The sequence below is a fragment of the Mustelus asterias genome, chromosome 19 (assembly GCF_964213995.1).
Source record: "Mustelus asterias chromosome 19, sMusAst1.hap1.1, whole genome shotgun sequence".
Lineage (NCBI taxonomy): Eukaryota > Metazoa > Chordata > Chondrichthyes > Carcharhiniformes > Triakidae > Mustelus > Mustelus asterias.
The window spans coordinates 77273464-77292251 of NC_135819.1; the positions used below are offsets into that span (position 1 = coordinate 77273464).

General features: G+C 42.6%; 1 protein-coding gene across 4 annotated transcripts in view; it reads left to right on the forward strand.

Annotated features, from left to right (window-relative positions):
* The window catches only part of sfmbt2 (Scm like with four mbt domains 2), a 201338-nt gene extending 196873 nt beyond the window's left edge, over positions 1-4465 (forward strand). For all 4 annotated transcript variants that reach the window (XM_078235921.1, XM_078235924.1, XM_078235923.1 and 1 more), the window contains one exon: positions 1846-4465. In XM_078235921.1, the coding sequence (XP_078092047.1) occupies positions 1846-1986 (141 nt within the window). In that variant the 3' untranslated portion in view covers positions 1987-4465. The remainder of the gene's footprint in view (positions 1-1845) is intronic.
* The last annotated feature ends 14323 nt before the right edge of the window (positions 4466-18788 follow it).

Consider the following 18788-nt stretch of genomic DNA (forward strand, 5'->3'; position numbering starts at 1 on the left):
CCCTCACCTCCATGTGCCATTGGCAGAAACAGACGACCCCGCTGGCATGAATGGCCAGCCCCTATATCCCATAACAGAAGTCACTAACTAGCGGCCATAGATTTAAAGTAATTGGCAGAGGGGTTTCTTTTCACCCAGGGGCCAGTGGGGATCTGGATCTCACCGCCTGAGAGGCTGGGAGTGGCAAAAACCCAGATTGTATTTTAAAAAGTATTTGGATATGGGCGTGAAATCATGTGACCTAACCATGGAGCAAGAGTTGGAAAGTGGGATTAGGTTGGAAAACCGGCATAAGACCGAACGGGCAGAATGGCCTCCTTGTGAGCCCTACATTTCTATCATTCTATGATGCTTACACTTCCAAATACTTTGTCATTGCAGGTTAGATCAGAGAACAAATGGCTGTTTTTTTAGAATTAGAATCCCTACAGCGCAGAAGGGGGCCATTCGGCCCATCGAGTCTGCACCGACCACAATCCCATCCAGGTCCTATTCCCGTAACCCCACATATTTACCCTAGCTAGCCCCCCTGACACTAAGGGGCAACTTATGGCCAATCAACCTAACTCGCACATCTTTGGAGTGTGGGAGAAAACCGGAGCACCCGGAGGAAACCCACGCCTGTCTTCGAATGAGAAACGGCCATGTTTTCTTGAGTGGCTATTAACAAGGTTTTAAGAGGCCTTAACAATCCAAGATTGTGAGGTTTTCTACCCATGTTAATGACAGAACATGTGTCTTCTTTTAACACTGGGCAGAAAGCTGAACCGTCCTAATGAAGCAGCAATTGCTCTGACCACACAAATCTTTGGTCCATTTCCTTGACATAAAAGTTGACCATTTTTAACTAACTCTTAATGTGAAGCATCTTTAAAATAAATTAAGGCGTAAATCAGTGAAATTTAGTTTCAGAAGGACTGTGCATTAATAATTTCCCTTCTGTCCTCATAATAGTAAACAAAAACCAAACCTTGATTCAGCCCATCTCTATTTCTGGCAGAGGAATGGTTTGAAGAGGTCTCTCTGTTTATTTAGTTGAACATCATGTTCTTTCTTTCAACTATGAATCACAATGCTGTGTTCATAGAACCAGTGCAAATTTACTTTCAAAAATGTAAAACACAGCCAAAGTAAATACACATTCTGATTCCCTGGTTGCATTCACACTTGTATAACTGCCAGATGAAGCAAGGTAAGTTAATATAGTTCTTCCCTATGACATACATTATTATAACCGATGTAAATGCAATTGAAAATGGATTATTGCACCTTTCCTGGTACTTGCATTCTCGTTGCTCCAGAGAGAACCCCGAATAGAAGACCAATATGCTATTTTTCAGACAGAGTGGGGGTTCGGTTCAAGATGAAAAGGGTATTTCATGGCAGATTAGAGCAGTTGGCCAATATAAAGCGGCACAGTGGTTAACACTACTGCCTCACAGCGCCAGAGATCCTGGTTCAATTCCCAGCTTGGGTCACCGTCTGTGTGGAGTCTGCACGTCCTCTCTCTGTCTGCGTGGGTTTTCTCCGAATACTCCAGTTTCCTCCCACAGTCTGAAAGACGTACTGGATAGGTGGACCGGCCGTGCTAAATTCTCCCTCAGTGTACAGGCACCGGGGTCTGGCAACTAGGGGATTTTCACAGTAACTTCATTGCAGTGTTAACGTAAGCCTATTTGTGACACTAATAAATAAATTAAACTAAAACTAAACTATTTCCATGTGTAAATAAAATGAATTATGAATCAAATTCATCTTGAGTTTACAGTATGTGCAAAAGGCAGTTTTAATGTTCTGAATTGAGTGAATTGTTGGAGCATTTATTTATTCTTATCGATCCCACAGGACATTGATGGCCAGGCACTGTTACTCTTGACGCTGCCAACAGTCCAGGAATGTATGGAGCTTAAACTCGGCCCGGCTATCAAATTATGTCATCACATTGAGCGAGTGAAGATTGCTTTCTACGCACAATACGCCAACTAACTGAATTTGCCGTGATTCCTTTTTTTGCCCAGAATCATTCGAAAATGAACACTGGACCCAATGTGTTCAGGTTTAACGCAACAGACAGATATTTATCTGATAACTTGCCAGCCAGAGAAATGCTGTGAAATAAACTTAGTGAGCATTTTTTTTTAAAAAAGAAATTCACTGCTCACATTGAGTAAATTGATCAACATGAAGTAATAAGTTAATATAACTGCAAACGGGCCTCTTTTACAAGAAGATGGATACTACACATATTTCAGTGGAATCAGTCGCCAATTGGCACGTGATGAAGACACAATCAAGTGTGCACCACATCAGAGATTTCTGGAGAAATGAGAATGCGGATTTCAAAGTGATGACGAAAGCTGCGTCGTCAAAGATTCTTCATTTGGCCAGCTTTCAAAACCTGCCGAGTCTTCACTCTTTTAATTCCCGGTAAATCAAAATGGAAGAATGTACACAAATTGGAACCAACAGAGAAGGACCACGCCTGATCCTGGAGGTATTGGATATACTTCTGACAACAATCTGCTGTGCTCTCCAGTTCAATGATCTTTCTGTACAATACTCCTGCTCACTTTGATTTGGTTGTGTTTTATATTTTGCCAGTTGATACTAAGTGTTATCAACTTGAGTTAGAAGGCGAATGTTTAACTCCCGTGGCACTGTGCTGTTTAGTTTGGGATTGGGACCAGAAAAAATGATGGAAGAGTAGTTTTACTGCCCTTTGTTTTGTGGATGTCTTTAAACCTGTGATCCGACGACACAGACAAACAATTCATCCAATTCGAGCTCCCTGAAGTTTGCTGAGATCAGGACTATCTTAACTAGCTAGAGCAAATTATTATAACGAGATTTGAGTGTGAAATTTCTCTACAGGAATGCTTTTTAATGATTGATGTCTAAAAATAAGGAGGTTTCATACACTGGTACAGTATAAATTACCTTGTGAGAGAAAATGAAAAGTTGTAAATGGCTTTACATGCAAGAAGAAAAAAAGATTTTGTGAGGGTAGTGTTATCTAAATTCCAAATATTAGCACGTCCGTATTGAAAACTTAGTGATTAACTGTTACTGCACCGCAGTGGGTGGGTTTTGCTACATTATATACATAGTTTAAAACTGATTTCACAACATTACTTTCACCTTCAACATCTTTAAGATCAAGGTGAATTGAATCAGTTGGTTGAATATTTGCAGCATATTCTTGGAGGAAACATGACGAGCTCAGCAATGATTCTTAAACCCATGTGTTAGAGATCTCCACTCACGAAAAATGGCACGTTCTCAAACCGACATTATGAAAAACACTTGCAATTGTTGGAGAAAACCTTACTTTTTTTAACATCCAACATAATATGCCAGTGAGTCAACAGAAACAATGCTGTAGAATATCAAAATCACATGAAAAACACATGATAATTTTGTGACATTTTTATGGATTAAGTACTCCAGTTTAAAAACTATGCTGTACAGCATACCTAGATTTTGAAAATCTAGATTTTGATAATTCCATCTGCACAGTTAAAACGTTTTTATAAAAATTGCATTTATTTAGCTCCTTAAAACATTGTCACTCTATCAATACAGCAAATTGCTATTTGGAGTGCAGTGACTTCTTTGGAACATTTTTACAGTGTAGACTAATATATAATTAAATTGTGATATAATGTTCAGAGGCATGAGCTTTTTCTCAAAATAATCCATCCATTTGTTTTCCACCTCCTTATAGAAGGGTTTATTTAAAAAGAAAACATATTTGGAACAATTACAGCTGCAGCATACACCACACCTTTGCAAATCCCATTAGGACTGTATTAAAAATTGTCTGGGCTTCAGATTTCTCTACCAGGAGCCACTTTAATGTTAAAGAATAACTGTGGTGGTTGCTACCACTTGGCAGCCCTTGTACTGTGCGCATCAGAGACAGATTGTTGAAGGGTTCAGGTTTGCTTAACTCTTTATGCTCAAAGAATTTTGTTGCCATAAATGTTACATAAAAGTTAAAGGCCGGAATTTTACCGGTATGTCCGCCCTGATTCCGGGGACAGGCGAGGCTCGGAGAACAGCATTCTCCATTGGCCTCAGGGGTATTGTACGAACCTCGGGTGGACATGCCGGTAAAATTCCACCCAAAGTTACTAGTTATTTAGCTAAACTGCTCATCCAATCCTTTGTGAGCCATTCACATTAGCATGTAACACTTGTATGCGTTTGGTCTAACAGCCTCGAATGAATGTGGTTATCTTACCAGTTCATTTTAAAGCCAGCAACTACCAGGTTGATCTGAAGCTAACAGACTGCAGAGAGGTGTCCCCATGCTCCAGTAAAACACATGCTGGCTTGCCATAAATCGCAGAAATTCTGCGCTTCAGAAAGACTGACGCTCGCCTTTCAATAATGCTAAAACAAATCTTTGGATAAAAAGTCCTGTGACACCACAAAGTTGTGGACAAAAATAACACAAAATCTTGGGGGGGGAAGGGGAGGGAGAATTCTCCCATCCCGCCCACCACAGGAATCGTAGAGGGCGGGGGGAAGTGGGGAGTGGGGAGACCATGGAAAGGTACACTGACCTCGGGTGGGATTCTCCGGTTTTGGGGCAAGCGTAGCCGGAGAATCCCACCCTAAATCTTTAAACATTATGCTCTGTTTCACAGCACTACATCATGGAGTAAAATCATGTTGCATGTGCATCTTCCATGTGAATTCTTCAGAAGTGCAAGTTTGAAAATCTGTTGTTAAATTTTATTTTTGCTGCAGTGCAGGGAATTCAAATTTAAGTATGTTAACAAAAGTGTCTATGATGACTAGGGGAGGGAGGGAATACAAATAAATTAGTCATTCATTATTTTCATCGTTCCTAATCTTTTCTGTGGTGTATGAATGACAAATTAATACATTTGATTTTGAAAAAATCATGTCATAAAAATGCCAAGCAATTTTAAAATCTGATCTTTATTTTAGTGCAATCCTGTCCCACATATTAAAAAGAAAGATTTCCCCAACAACATGTTAAATTGGTTTTTTTTAACAATCTCATTTCGATAACCACCAACTAATTTCAATTTCCTGCACTAAATAAAAAAACTGGCATATGTTAAGTAAACCATTCGGACTTGGATGTGGCCTTGAGTGCAGGTGACACATACGGTGGTTGAATTGTCTGAATGGACAAAAGGGACACATTTAAAACCAAAAATGTTTAAAAGATATGAAGGCTGTGAACATGCTTTTGAGTTCATTTTATTTAAAAAAAATATTTTACAAGACAAAAATGGGGAAAAGGCCCTTCCTTAAAATATCCAGCTTAATTTTCAACACTGGAACAGACTTTAGTAATGATCTCTGTACTCACCCAGGAGATTTGATTTTTAAAATTTACATTTTCTTTCAGAAGAATTCACATTGAAACTATATTGGCTTAGAAACAGAGTTGTATGCAAGGGAGCTATTGGAAATTATAAAGTAATCAGAATCTAGGACATTTACATTGGAGTAATGTGGAGGTGTTCTTCACTGTATAATGTACCATTTACAAAAAAGAAGGAATCCATTAAATATGTTAAGAACATAGAACGTTTCATAGCTGCTAGGCTCTTTGTTGACTAACGCTGGAGCCACATCTATAGGGGCTGCTATTTGCCTGCAGAATTACCTCAGCAAAGGGTCATTGTTACATTGACGTCGGTAAGGTTGGTCTGTGGGAACGATGTTGCATTTGTAGGTAATTTTGTGAAATGACCCCGACTCACTTTGAAAATGCAAATATGGTTGGAAACCTGGTATAATCTCTTAATCTGTATTTACAGAAAACATACTTGGAAAAATTGAGTATTGTTAGTACTAATTGGAGCAGGATTTAAAAAATCAAATTATTTAATTCCTTACTAATATAATAATGTGTAATGAATGACTTTCCTCTCTCGCCATTCAATCCAGTAACAACATTCTGCCGCAATGGTTTTATATTAGAATAGGCAAGTGCCCTAAATGAATATATTAAAGAATGTCAGCAAATGAAGCAGCTGGGTTTTCATGAGGTTAAAGTCAACGCCACTATGCAAGAAATATTCAGGAAGAATGCATCCATTGTAAACACTTGGAAAATTGATGAATTTCAACTTCGGTGAGGACACAAAATGGGCAACAGCAAGTCAGCAGTTTTCCATCAACCCAAATGGAAAGAATAATTTGGCAGTTGTATAATCCACCAGTGCCCACTTTATGCCCTCCCAATGTTGAAGTTCACCCCATTGGTAATAAAAGATTTTGATGTACTAGTTGCTGCAGAGCAGTTATTGATTTTTGTTTATCTTACTTCTGTATGGACTTACAGTTTGTATATGTGGTAAGAAAATTGCACATTCCATTTTAATGTGTATATGGTGTTCAATTGTTGTATTTTTTAAACAGAGTACATATATCAAGAGTGTTTTTTCCCCAGATTAGTAGAATAATGTGCAGATGACACTGAAGGTAATGTGTGGAACTGTGCATTGTATTTAGTTATCTTGCATGCTATGCTTAATAGAACTGTAATAAATATTGCTATTGCTGCTTAATTTCTGAAGGACGGTATCCTGCTTTGTTAACCTACTCGGTCTTTTTACATTTTGTATATATTTGAAGAATTAACCCTGAGCTATCCACATGTTTACAGCCTTTGTCAAGTATCAAGCATATGTTTTCTGAAGCTCTGTTTAGTTCGTTAGTTCCATTGCCAGAATCTAATGTTTGTACAACCCAGGAAAAAAACGCAGTGACCTATGTTGATGATATTACATTTAGTTTTTTGGGTTTAAAAAAAATGCTTTGAATGCTTGTCAAAGGATTGTGATATATTGTAGAAAATGTTATGTAATTTTCAGTAATGATTAATTGTGGACCAGGACAGTGGATGCTATCATATTTTTTAAAAAAAGATAAAACACCAAAGAATTACTGCAATTGCTCGCTGGGCCCACTTTCTATTTTATGAATGGGCTCATCTGCATTTTCTATGGCATCTTTTACTACTAATGTGTTTGTTCAGCTGGTTGGAATTTTAAGATTATCAGTGAGAAGTGACTCAAGATTTCCTGCTCACTGAACAGACTGACGATAGAAAGGGCACAAAAAAAATTCTTAACTATTCACAAGTAAGCACAAACACTGGTTATTTTTGCACTATGATGATTACCAAATTAAAAAATTATCAGTGCATCGATGAGAAAGCAAGAAATGTGCTGCCATTATTTAATTCAGATATAACTCCCCAACTGCTGCATTCTGATTAATTCTACAGTGGTGGAGTGGTTTCCTGAAACAATGTCAGTTGTTAGTGAGAAGTGTGGTTATATCATGGTCAGGTTGGCGATGAATTTTTGTCTCTGAATGTTAAAGATGTCGACAATTGAGGTGTACAAGATAAAAACCTTTGCAGCACTTGTATAAGGGAACTGTTTTAATATAAAGATAAAAGCTTCACGTTTAAATTGTCGTGCCACTGTTTAAACTTAGATCAAATTAATGATTTTTTTAACCTGATCACTTGTGCATTTAGTGCTGTGTGCTAGTCCCAGGGTCCTCAAATTAGCAGCAACCAGGTTAGGTTCTCCCGGTATGTACAGACCATTCTCCCCCCCCGACCCACCCCCCAATACTCCCATCCCCCTCAATCCATAAACTCAGTTTATTAGTATCTGTATGTCTCTCACAACCTTCTGCAAAAGTATTTTGGGTAGAGTACAGGCTATATGATCAGAATGCAGCCTCTGCACTTCTTCACATCTCAGAAATTCACCAGAATGTATCATTTGCTCACGATCAAATGTCAACCGTGGCTAACACAAATGGTCTTTATGACCAAAGAAAAAAGGTTTTTATTTGAACCAGGTTATTGGGTCATCTCGGAGTTGCTGTCATTCTGAGAAAGCGAAACTGTGCAACATGTGGGGAACGGTCTTTGATTTGAGCAATCACTTTATTTACGTTCCACATTCAAGTTTTGAATTTAAGAAATATTTTGTAACTGAAAGGAATAAATGTTGAGGTGGGGGGTTGTGGATTAATCAGTGAAAAACCTCATGATACTTTCCTTATCGTATGGAAATACTCTGTAGATGTTGCTTCGAAGACAGAAACCTAAATTTTCTGACTAATGTTGTACTGTTATGGTTATCAGCATTGAAGTAAGTCAGAGAGGAAAATTTAGGCTAATTTGTACTGAATTTACATACACACTGCTTGCTTGGAATTGGTACTGTGCTCAGAGCAGATATTCTGCATATTGAATAAATTCTTTTAGCTCGCAAACTAATTTGAATTTTCCTGTTTGAACTGCCATTTCTCTTCTATGTTTCCTGATTGTTTACTGTTTTCCCTTTGTCTGCACGATTAGGTTCCTGGCCCAAGAAGCTTGAAGAGCGTATTCTGTATATACGTTTCCATGTAAATAAATAAAACCTTTATTCAGAGCTATATTTTGTTTTTTTTAACATCACCCTTTTTACGTTGCAAGACGTCTAATAAAAGTTATTAAAACAAAACATAGAGCTTGTGTTAAGCTTTCATTTTTGTATCACTAAAATTGGTACCTCTTTGTTTAGAGTTTATTTATTAGTGTCGCAAGTAGGCTTACATTAACACTGCAATGAAGTTACTGTGAAAATCCCCTAGTCGCCACACTCCAGCGCCTTTTCGGAAACACTGAGGGAAAATTTAGCATGGCCAATGCACCTAACCAGCACGTCTCTCGGACTCTGGGAGGAAACCGGAGCACCCGGAGGAAACCCACGCAGACAGAGAGAGAATGTGCAGACTCCGCACAGACAGTGACCCAAGCCGAGAATCAAACCCAAGCCCCTGGCGTTGTGAGGCAGCAGTGTTAACCACTGTGCCACCGTGCTGTCCACTGTATGCATTCTCAATAGTAATTATGAAAAATATGAATTGTAATTGGTGACTGATAAGTTTACCCCACAAGTTTAATTGAGGACCACATCCAAGACAATAAATGGACTGACTAGAAATTAAATCACAAGTGGCAATGCAGGTGGATAAGGTAGTCAAGAAGGCACACGGCATGCTGTCCTTCATCGGTCAGGGCATTGAGTATAAACATTGGCAGGTCATGCTGCAGCTGTACAGAACCTTAGGCCTCATTTGGAATATTGTGTACAATTCTGGTCACCACACTACCAGAAGGATGTGGATGCTTTGGAGAGGGTACAGAAGAGGTTTACCAGGGTGTTGTCTGGTCTGGAGGGTATTAGCTATGAGGAGAGGTTGGATGAACTCGGTTTGTTCTCACTGGAACGACGGAGGTTGAAGGGTGACCTGAGAGAGGTTTACAAGATTATGAGTGGCATGGACAGAGTGGATAGTCAGATGCACTTTCCTAGGGTAGAAAAGTGAAGTGTTAGGGGATGTCAGTTTGTGTGTGGGGAAAGGTTTAGAGGAGATGTGCGAGGCAAAGTTTTTTACACAGAGGGTGGTGAATGTCTGGAATGCGTTGCCCAGGGAGGTGGTGGGAGCAGGTATGATAGCAGCATTTCAGGGGCATCTAGACAAATACGCGAATAGGATGGGAATGGAAGGATACGGACTCCGTAAGTGCATGTGGTTTAATTTAGGCAGGCATCATGATCGGCGCAGGCTTGGAGGGCCGCAGGGCCTATTCCTGTGCTGGACTGTTCTTCTTCGTTGTTCTTTGATTTATTCATAATTCCTTCCTGCCAAAGTCAAGCTCACGCATCTGAGTCCAATTTCTTTCTTAAATAACCAGACCACGATGTGGTGGAGTTCAGTTGTGCCTTTGTCCTGCCTGAACCACCGTTGTTGTGTTTGTCATGCCTGGACACATCCCCTGCCGGCTCCTCCCCTTGTCACCTAGTATAAAGGTGGCTGTTTCCTTCCCCTTGTTCAGTTTGGGTCGGTTATCTGTTGGGATGTGCTCCTGGTTCTGTAATGAATAAAAGCCTACAGTTGTATTGGCACACAAGTAGTCTTTTGCCTAATTGATAGCGCATCACACGAGTTATTCGCCAATCTATGGACATCAATGAGCTATTGAACTTCGTCATTGGTGAACGAATGGGCCATTTCCCTGAGCACTCTGGGGCCAATGACATCTGGCTTTCCAGCACAACCTTGGCTGTGTTGATCTTTCTAAAATAATTAATGTCACTCCGAATGAAGCAGTTTGCAAGACAAACTGGGTCTGCGACATTGTCCCCCGAAGTGATAATGCAAAATATCTATTTAGTTCAGCTATGTTTTTACTTCTCCACACAACTGAGATTAAAGAACAAGCGCTTGCATTTATATCACAGGATGACCCAATACTTTGCACTGTCACTGAATGGCTTTTGAACTGTTATGTAAACAACTCCTTTAAAGGACAAAAGTAGTGCTCCCTGATTCCAGCCATATCGTCACAACTGCAAAAATTCAATATTGTTTTCACCAGCACTGATTTAATTATCCATAATCTGATGTTGCACTTGTTTTCTGGGTAACTTAATGTTTCATAGGATTCCTACAGTGCAAAAAGAGGCCATTCGACCCATCAAGTCTGCACCGGCTCTCCGACAGAGCATCTTAGCCAGACCATCTTAGCCAGACCCAACTCCCGTCCCTATAACCCCACGCATTTACCCCGCTAATCCCCCTAACCTACACATCTTGGGACACTAAGGGGCAATTTAACATGGCCAATTCACCTACTCTGCACATCTTTGAGAGGAAACCGGAGCACCCGGAGGAAACCCACGCAGATACGGGGAGAACGTACAAACTCCACACAGACAGTGACCCAAGACTGGAATTGAACCCGGGTCCCTGGCACTTTGAGGCAGCAGTGCTAACCATTGTGCCACCGTGCTGCCCAGAGTTTGCAAGTTAATAGATTTTATAAATTAACATTTCTATAAATAACCTTGTCTGGATCCAGAACACAATGATCATTGCAGACAGACACAACCACAGAGATATCAAGGGTTCTTTCTAACTGCTCACTGCCTCTTTCTCATGAAAACACAGCAGCTGAGAATGTTGGAGGAAGGATATTCTCCTCCCCCATTGATAACCAAAATTCACCCGATACAATTTTGATGCTGAGATGCCAGCGTTGGATTGGGGTGGGCACAGTAAGAAGTCTCACAACACCAGGTTAAAGTCCAACAGGTTTATTTGGAATCACGAGGTTTCAGAGCGCTGCGCCTTCATCAGGTGTGTGGCTATCTCACCTGATGAAGGAGCAATGCCCCGAACACTCGTGATTCCAAATAAACCTGTTGGGCGTTAACCTGGTGTTGTGAGACCTCTTACTGATATAATTTTCACACTGGCCTGTAACTAAGTGAGGAACAGACCCACCAGCAATATGCACATGGCTGCTTCAATATGTGGATGGAGATTCTAGCAGCACATCTATTGCAGTTGTCCGGCTGAAATGTGTGGAGTGTGCTCCATGCCTACTCTCCTTCTTTGTACCAGGTGTTCAACTTTGATCTGTTGCTGGCCCATCTGAGACCTCCACCACCTCGTGCTGACTTTACATTTCATTATTTGAACATGGTTGTGGGCTGTGCATTCGGGGGAAAAGTATTACCAATTTGTCAGGGGTCACAATCTCTTCCCTCTGTCATAGACCAGCTCTCACCACCTTCCAGGTGGATGGGACTCTCACAGCTAATTGAGGAGGTGGGTTTGCAGGGACTGCCACAGATATTTTTATATTTAATCAATTGCATCTTGTTGCTAATATTTTCCAAGTAAGAAGTCTCACAACACCAGGTTAAAACCCAACAGGTTTATTTGGAATCACGAGCTTTCAGAGCGCAGCTCCTTCATCAGGTGAGTGAAGAGGTAGGTTTCACAAACATGGCATATAACCTGAGACTTCTTACTGTGCCCACCCCAGTCCAATGCCAGCATCTCCACATCAATATTCCCCAAAGAAGACGCATTGTATAAATTGTAAAGAGCATTTGGATTCTCTTTCCACAGAATGTGATCCAATATTGTGTATAACAGTGTCACTTTATCTTTATATGAATCCTTATCTGAGCAGCATTTCATGCAGCTCTTTTTTAAGAGATGTTATTGTAGCAGAAACCATTTAAACTGGGAGTCGATTCTATAACTCCAACAGAAAAACATTCCTAAAATTTAGTTTAAGACTTTAGTCATTGAATACTTGCATTCCTCTTAATCCACACTCAATTCCTTGTATGTGACCTATCTGACTGTACATGTCTCTCACCGACATGTTGTTGTACATGTCTCTTACTACTTTCAAAGTTGGATCTTCCCAACTTAGCTCAGCCACTAAAATAATGAGAAGAGAGATCAGAGGCTGGAATCTGGGAGTTGGGAAAATTCTCGCTTGTGACCCACCTTGGGCAAAAGTGCTTGCAGGGATTGGATTTTCGATGTACGGAGGACTGAGGATCTGGAATCAAGCTAGCCAATCCGGGAAAAGATTTACAGGCAGTCACATGGGCTGCTAGATGCAGAAGGCACATCTGTTTAAAAGGCACATCTGGGTGGTGTGGGGCTTCATTCCAGTTAAAATAAAAACATGAGGGCCCTCCAGACCCCACGCCTCACAGCACCCAAACACCCCCCATGCCCCAGTCATGCTTCCTCAAGCCCATCACCGAACCCCCAGACCAAGCTAAGCCCCTCCACGCCCACATGGTCACTCAGCCCACCTATGCCAAGCTGCGGCACTTCCAAGAGGGTGATACGGTGGCACAGTGGTTAGCACTGCTGCTTCACAGCACCAGGGACCCGGGTTCTATTCCAGCCTTGGGGGAACGGTGTGGAGTTTGCACATTCTCCCCGTGTCTGCATGGGTTTTCCTCCGGGTGCTCCAGTTTTATCCCACAATCTAAAGATGCATAGGTTAGGTGGATTAAGAGGTTAGGTAGAATATGTCTTCCCTGCAATGGGGGCGGCCAGGTTGGGCTTTTGACTGGAACCAACCCGCACCCTAAGAAGGCTTTTTGGAAAATCGGAAACCCTGGGAATAGGGTTCGGAATCCCAGAACGGGACCTGACCCGCATTTTTAAAAGACTGCCGAGTCATTCAATCTGGAGCCAGGAGAAAACATTTCACTCAGAGCTTTGGTGAAGCATGCAGTTCATTACCACAGCTGGTGTTTCAGACAAAGAAAAAATTGTTCCTCTTAAGGAAAATTGGACACATGGCTGCAGGGAGAGAGTGGGGAATTGGAATTTATTTGTTCAATTGCTCTAGCAAAGAGTCAAGACAGACAAAATTGGACAAATGGCCTCCTTCTGTGAATTAAACATCTACGCTTCATTGTCCTCTCTGTCTTTTCTGCAGTGAAAATGCTTTCAGTTCGCCAAGTATCACTTTGTAACTTCATAGAATCCCTACAGTGCAGAAGGAGGCCATTCAGCCCTTCGAGACTGCACCAACAACAATCCCACTCAGGCCCTATTCCTCTAACCCCACACATTTACCCTGCTAATCCCCTGACACAAGGGTCAATTTACCATGGCCAATCAATCTAACCCACACATCTTTGGACTGTGGGAGGAAACCAGAGCACCCAGAGGAAACCCACGCAAACACAGGGAGAGTGTACAAACTCCACACAGACAGTGACCTGAGGCCGGAATTGAACCCGGGTCCCTGGTGCTGTGAGGCAGCAGTGCTAACCACTATGCCACTGTGACACCCTTAAACTTTCGATCCAAAATCCTGTAATCACCCCTCAGCAACTCTTTGCAGATATAATCATCGCGTATTAGCAATCAATGTTAATTTAACTTATTTACTTTGTGCATTTTCATTCGCATAACACTCGTCTCCTTTGACTGATCCCATGGGACGGAAGCAGGTATTTAAGCTTAAATTCAGCTCGACATTATTTGCTTTGTGTGAAGTGGAACAGTTTCCATGTTTATGAACTATCTGGTTGCTGTAGTCGATCTCAGTGTTAATTCTGTTCAAATGTGATGCCAACTGGCAAATTGACACCCACTGTCAATGGGACGACACGATGGCACAGTGGTTAGCACTGCTGCCCCACAGCGCCAGGGACCTGGGTTCAATTCCAAGTTTGGGTCACTGTCATTGCAGACTCTGCACATTCTCCCCGTGTCTGCGTGGGTTTCCTCTGGGTGCTCCGGTTTCCTCCCAAAGATGTGCAATTTAGGTGGATTGGCCATGCTAAATTGCCCCTTATTGTTGGGGGAGAGGAGGGGAGACTAGAACATAGAACATAGAACAGTACAGCACAGAACAGGCCCTTCGGCCCACGATGTTGTGCCGACCTTCATCTGAAACCAAGATCAAGCTATCCCACTCCCTACCATCCTGGTGTGCTCCATGTGCCTATCCAATAACCGCTTAAATGTTCCTAAAGTGTCTGACTCCACTATCACTGCAGGCAGTCCATTCCACACCCCAACCACTCTCTGCGTGAAGAACCTACCTCTGATATCCTTCCTATATCTCCCACCATGGACCCTATAGTTATGCCCCCTTGTAATAGCTCCATCCACCCGAGGAAATAGTCTTTGAACGTTCACTCGATCTATCCCCTTCATCATTTTATAAACCTCTATTAAGTCTCCCCTCAATCTCCTCCGCTCCAGAGAGAACAGCCCCAGCTCCCTCAACCTTTCCTCATAAGACCTACCCTCCAAACCAGGCAGCATCCTGGTAAATCTCCTCTGCACTCTTTCCAGCGCTTCCACATCCTTCTTATAGTGAGGTGACCAGAACTGCACGCAATATTCCAAATGCGGTCTCACCAAGGTCCTGTACAGTTGCAGCATAACCCCACGGCTCTTAAACTCCAACCCCCTGTTAATAAAAGCTAACACACTATATGCCTTCTTCACAGCTCTATCCACTTGAGTGGCAACCTTTAGAGATCTGTGGATATGGACCCCAAGATCTCTCTGTTCCTCCACAGTCTTCAGAACCCTACCTTTGACCCTGTAATCCACATTTAAATTTGTCCTACCAAAATGAATCACCTCACATTTATCAGGGTTAAACTCCATTTGCCATTTTTCAGCCCAGCTTTGCATCCTATCTATGTCTCTTTGCAGCCTACAACAGCCCTCCACCTCATCCACTACTCCACCAATCTTGGTGTCATCAGCAAATTTACTGATCCACCCTTCAGCCCCCTCCTCTAAGTCATTAATAAAAATCACAAAGAGCAGAGGACCAAGCACCGATCCCTGCGGCACTCCGCTAGCAACCTGCCTCCAGTCCGAAAATTTTCCATCCACCACCACCCTCTGTCTTCGATCAGATAGCCAGTTACCTATCCAATCGGCCAACTTTCCCTCTATCCCACACCTCCTTACTTTCATCATAAGCCGACCATGGGGGACCTTATCAAACGCCTTACTAAAATCCATGTATATGACATCAACCGCCCTACCTTCATCAACACACCTAGTTACCTCCTCAAAAAATTCTATCAAATTTGTGAGGCACGATTTGCCCTTCACAAATCCGTGCTGACTATCCCGGATTAATCCGCATCTTTCTAAATGGTCGTAAATCCCATCCCTAAGGACCTTTTCCATCAATTTACCAACCACCAAAGTCAGACTAACCGGTCTATAATTACCAGGGTCATTTCTATTCCCTTTCTTAAACAGAGGAACAACATTTGCCACTCTCCAGTCCTCTGGCACCATCCCCGTGGACAGCGAGGACCCAAAGATCAAAGCCAAAGGCTCTGCAATCTCATCCCTCGCCTCCCAAAGAATCCTAGGATACATTTCATCAGGCCCAGGGGACTTATCGACCTTCAGTTTATTCAAAACTGCCAATACATCCTCCCTCCGAACATCTATTTCCTCCAGCCTATTAGCCTGTAACACCTTCTCTTCCTGAAAAACATGGCCCCTCTCCTTGGTGAACACTGAAGAAAAGTATTCATTCATCACCTCGCCTATCTCTACTGATTCCATACACAAGTTCCCACCACTGTCCTTGACCGGCCCTAACCTCACCCTGGTCATTCTTTTATTCCTCACATAAGAGTAAAAAGCCTTGGGGTTTTCCTTGATCCGACCCGCCAAGGACTTCTCATGTCCCCTCCGAGCTCTCCTCAGCCCCTTTTTCAGCTCATTCCTTGCTAACTTGTAACTAGCTCGAGTAAAATGCATGGAGTTATAGGTTGGGACCTGGGTGGGATTGTGATTGGTGCAGACTCGATGGGCCGAATGGCCTCTTTCTGCACTGTAGGGCTTCTATGAACTGAAATTGGAACCAATTGAGACTAGGACTAGGATAGTTTCTATGTTTCTATGATCCAGCAATATGGGAGGAAGAAGGGATCAGGATATTGAATTTGATGATCAACCATGATCAAATTGAATGGCGGAGCTGACTTGAAGGGCTGAATGGCCTCCTCCTGCTTCTAGTTTCTGCTTCTAGGCATCTATGACACACTGTGCTAGTGAGAATGAGCAGTACTGAATTGTCTGGCAACCCTCATTGCTACAGAAAAAATGATGTACAGCACCAATGTTCGCTTTCAGGTGAAAATGATGGTGAGACTTGCTGAGCAGCAAAGGTGTGCGAGGGATGTGGAGGCAGCAACTTGGATCACTGAGAGATTGGATGGAGTTTGGGAGGGCTGGGGTATAAGGTTGGAATGATACAGGCCCGGTCCTGTGTACACCTCGAGGTCTGAGAGCAGCCAGACTTGGGAACAGAGCACAAGATCTGAATAGGTGTGAACAGAAATGGTGGGATCATAGACTGATAAAAAAGTGGGGATGTGGAGATGCCGGCGTTGGACTGGGGGACAGAAGGAGGCCATTTGGCCCATTGATTTTACACCTGCTCTTTTGTAGAGAAATCCAGTTAGGCCCATTCCCTTGCTTTTCCCCATTTCCATGCAATTGTCCCTCCTTCAAGAATACATTCAATATTTTGTTATTACTCCCTTCTGAAGGCCACTATTGAGTCTGAATCCACCTCCATCAATTAGTGCATTCCAAAATCCTAACCACTTGTTGCCGTTGGTTCTTATGTCCATCGCCCTCAATCTGTTTGCTCTGCTCATTGACCTTTCAGCCTTTGGCGATCATTTTCCTTCATTAACCCTATAACAAAGAACAGCACAGCACAAGAACAGGCCCTTCAGCCCATCAAGCCTGCACCGATCACATTGTCCTATCTAGACCAACCGCCTGTATCCCTCTATTCCCCGTCTGTTCATATGTCAATCCAGAAAAGTCTCAAATGTCGCAAACTTATCTACCTCAACCACCTCACTTTTTGATTTGATTTGATTTATTATTGTCACATGTATTAACAGACAGTGAAAAGTATCGTTTCTTGCGTGCTATGCAGACAAAGTATACCGTTCATGGAAAAGGAAAGGAGAGGGTGCAGAATGTAGTGTTACAGTCATAGCTAGGGTGTAGGGAAAGATCAACTTAATGCAATTAACATGGCAGTGCATTCCAGGCTCCGACCACCTTCTGTGTAAAAAACTTGCCCCGCACATCTCCACTGAACCTTTCCCCCCTTATCTTGAACTTGTGCCCCCTTGTAATTGTCATTTCTGCCCTGGGAAAAGGCTTCTCACTGTTCACCTTATCAATGCCCCTCATATCATCATAGAAATCATAGAAACCCTACAGTGCAGAAGGAGGCCATTCGGCCCATCGAGTCTGCACCGACCACAATCCCACCCAGGCCCTACCCCCACATATTTTACCCGCTAATCCTTCTAACCTACACATCCCAGGACTCTAAGGGGCAATTTTCTAACCTGGCCAATCAACCTAACCCGCACATCTTTGGACTGTGGGAGGAAACCGGAGCACCCGGAGGAAACCCACGCAGACACGAGGAGAATGTGCAAACTCCACACACACAGTGACCCAAGCCGGGAATCGAACCCGGGACCCTGGAGCTGTGGAGCAGCAGTGCTAACCACTGTGCTACCGTGCCGCCCTGTGCTACCGTGCCGCCCATAATTTTATAAACATCTATCAGGACTTCCCTTGGCCTCCATCTTTCCAGGGAGAACAATCCCAGTTTATTCAATCTCTCCTCATGCTCATACCCTTTATCTAAACCCTTTATAATTCAAAAGTTCAATCATATTGCCTCTTGCCCTCCTCTCATAAGGAGGTAAATTAGGAGTTCTGGAGCATGGCAGGTCCAAGCAGGCGAGCCTAGCAACGGACAGGACAGCCTAGCAACGGGCAAGATGCCATCATTTGTGTGAAATTGGGAATGGGTATGCTGAATTTGCTTTTAGTAAAATCCAGCAGCTCCCGAGCTGAATCGTTCTTGTTTTTACATAGTTTGCATTATAGTTGGGAGGAACCAGACTTGTGATTAAAGCATAAAAAGGAAATGTCCTCAAATCGTTAATAGCAAGCTCAGTTTATATCCTGGACTCAAAGTCCTTAGAGGTGCAATGGAAGACATAGGGCACGATTTTCCAGCTGTGCTCGCTCCAAAACCGGAAAATCCTGCCCGAGATCAACGTAATTTTGCATGGTCTGTCCCCCACCCGATACGATTCCCGTGGCAGGCGGGATGGGAAAGCTCCCCGCTAAATGTCTCAATATCGAAGTATGATTTCTGTGTCAGCTTTTAGAATTTCCTGATGATAACTGCATTTCAAGCTCTGAAACCTCCTTCTCAGTACTGTCATGAGGAGTCTTTGTGAAGCATTGATTCCTTTAATATCAAAACTGCACATTAGAAAAATACTGTGCTGCAGGGAATATTTACCTACCTCACCCCTGGCCTCTAGAATCGGCTCAGGAATTATCAA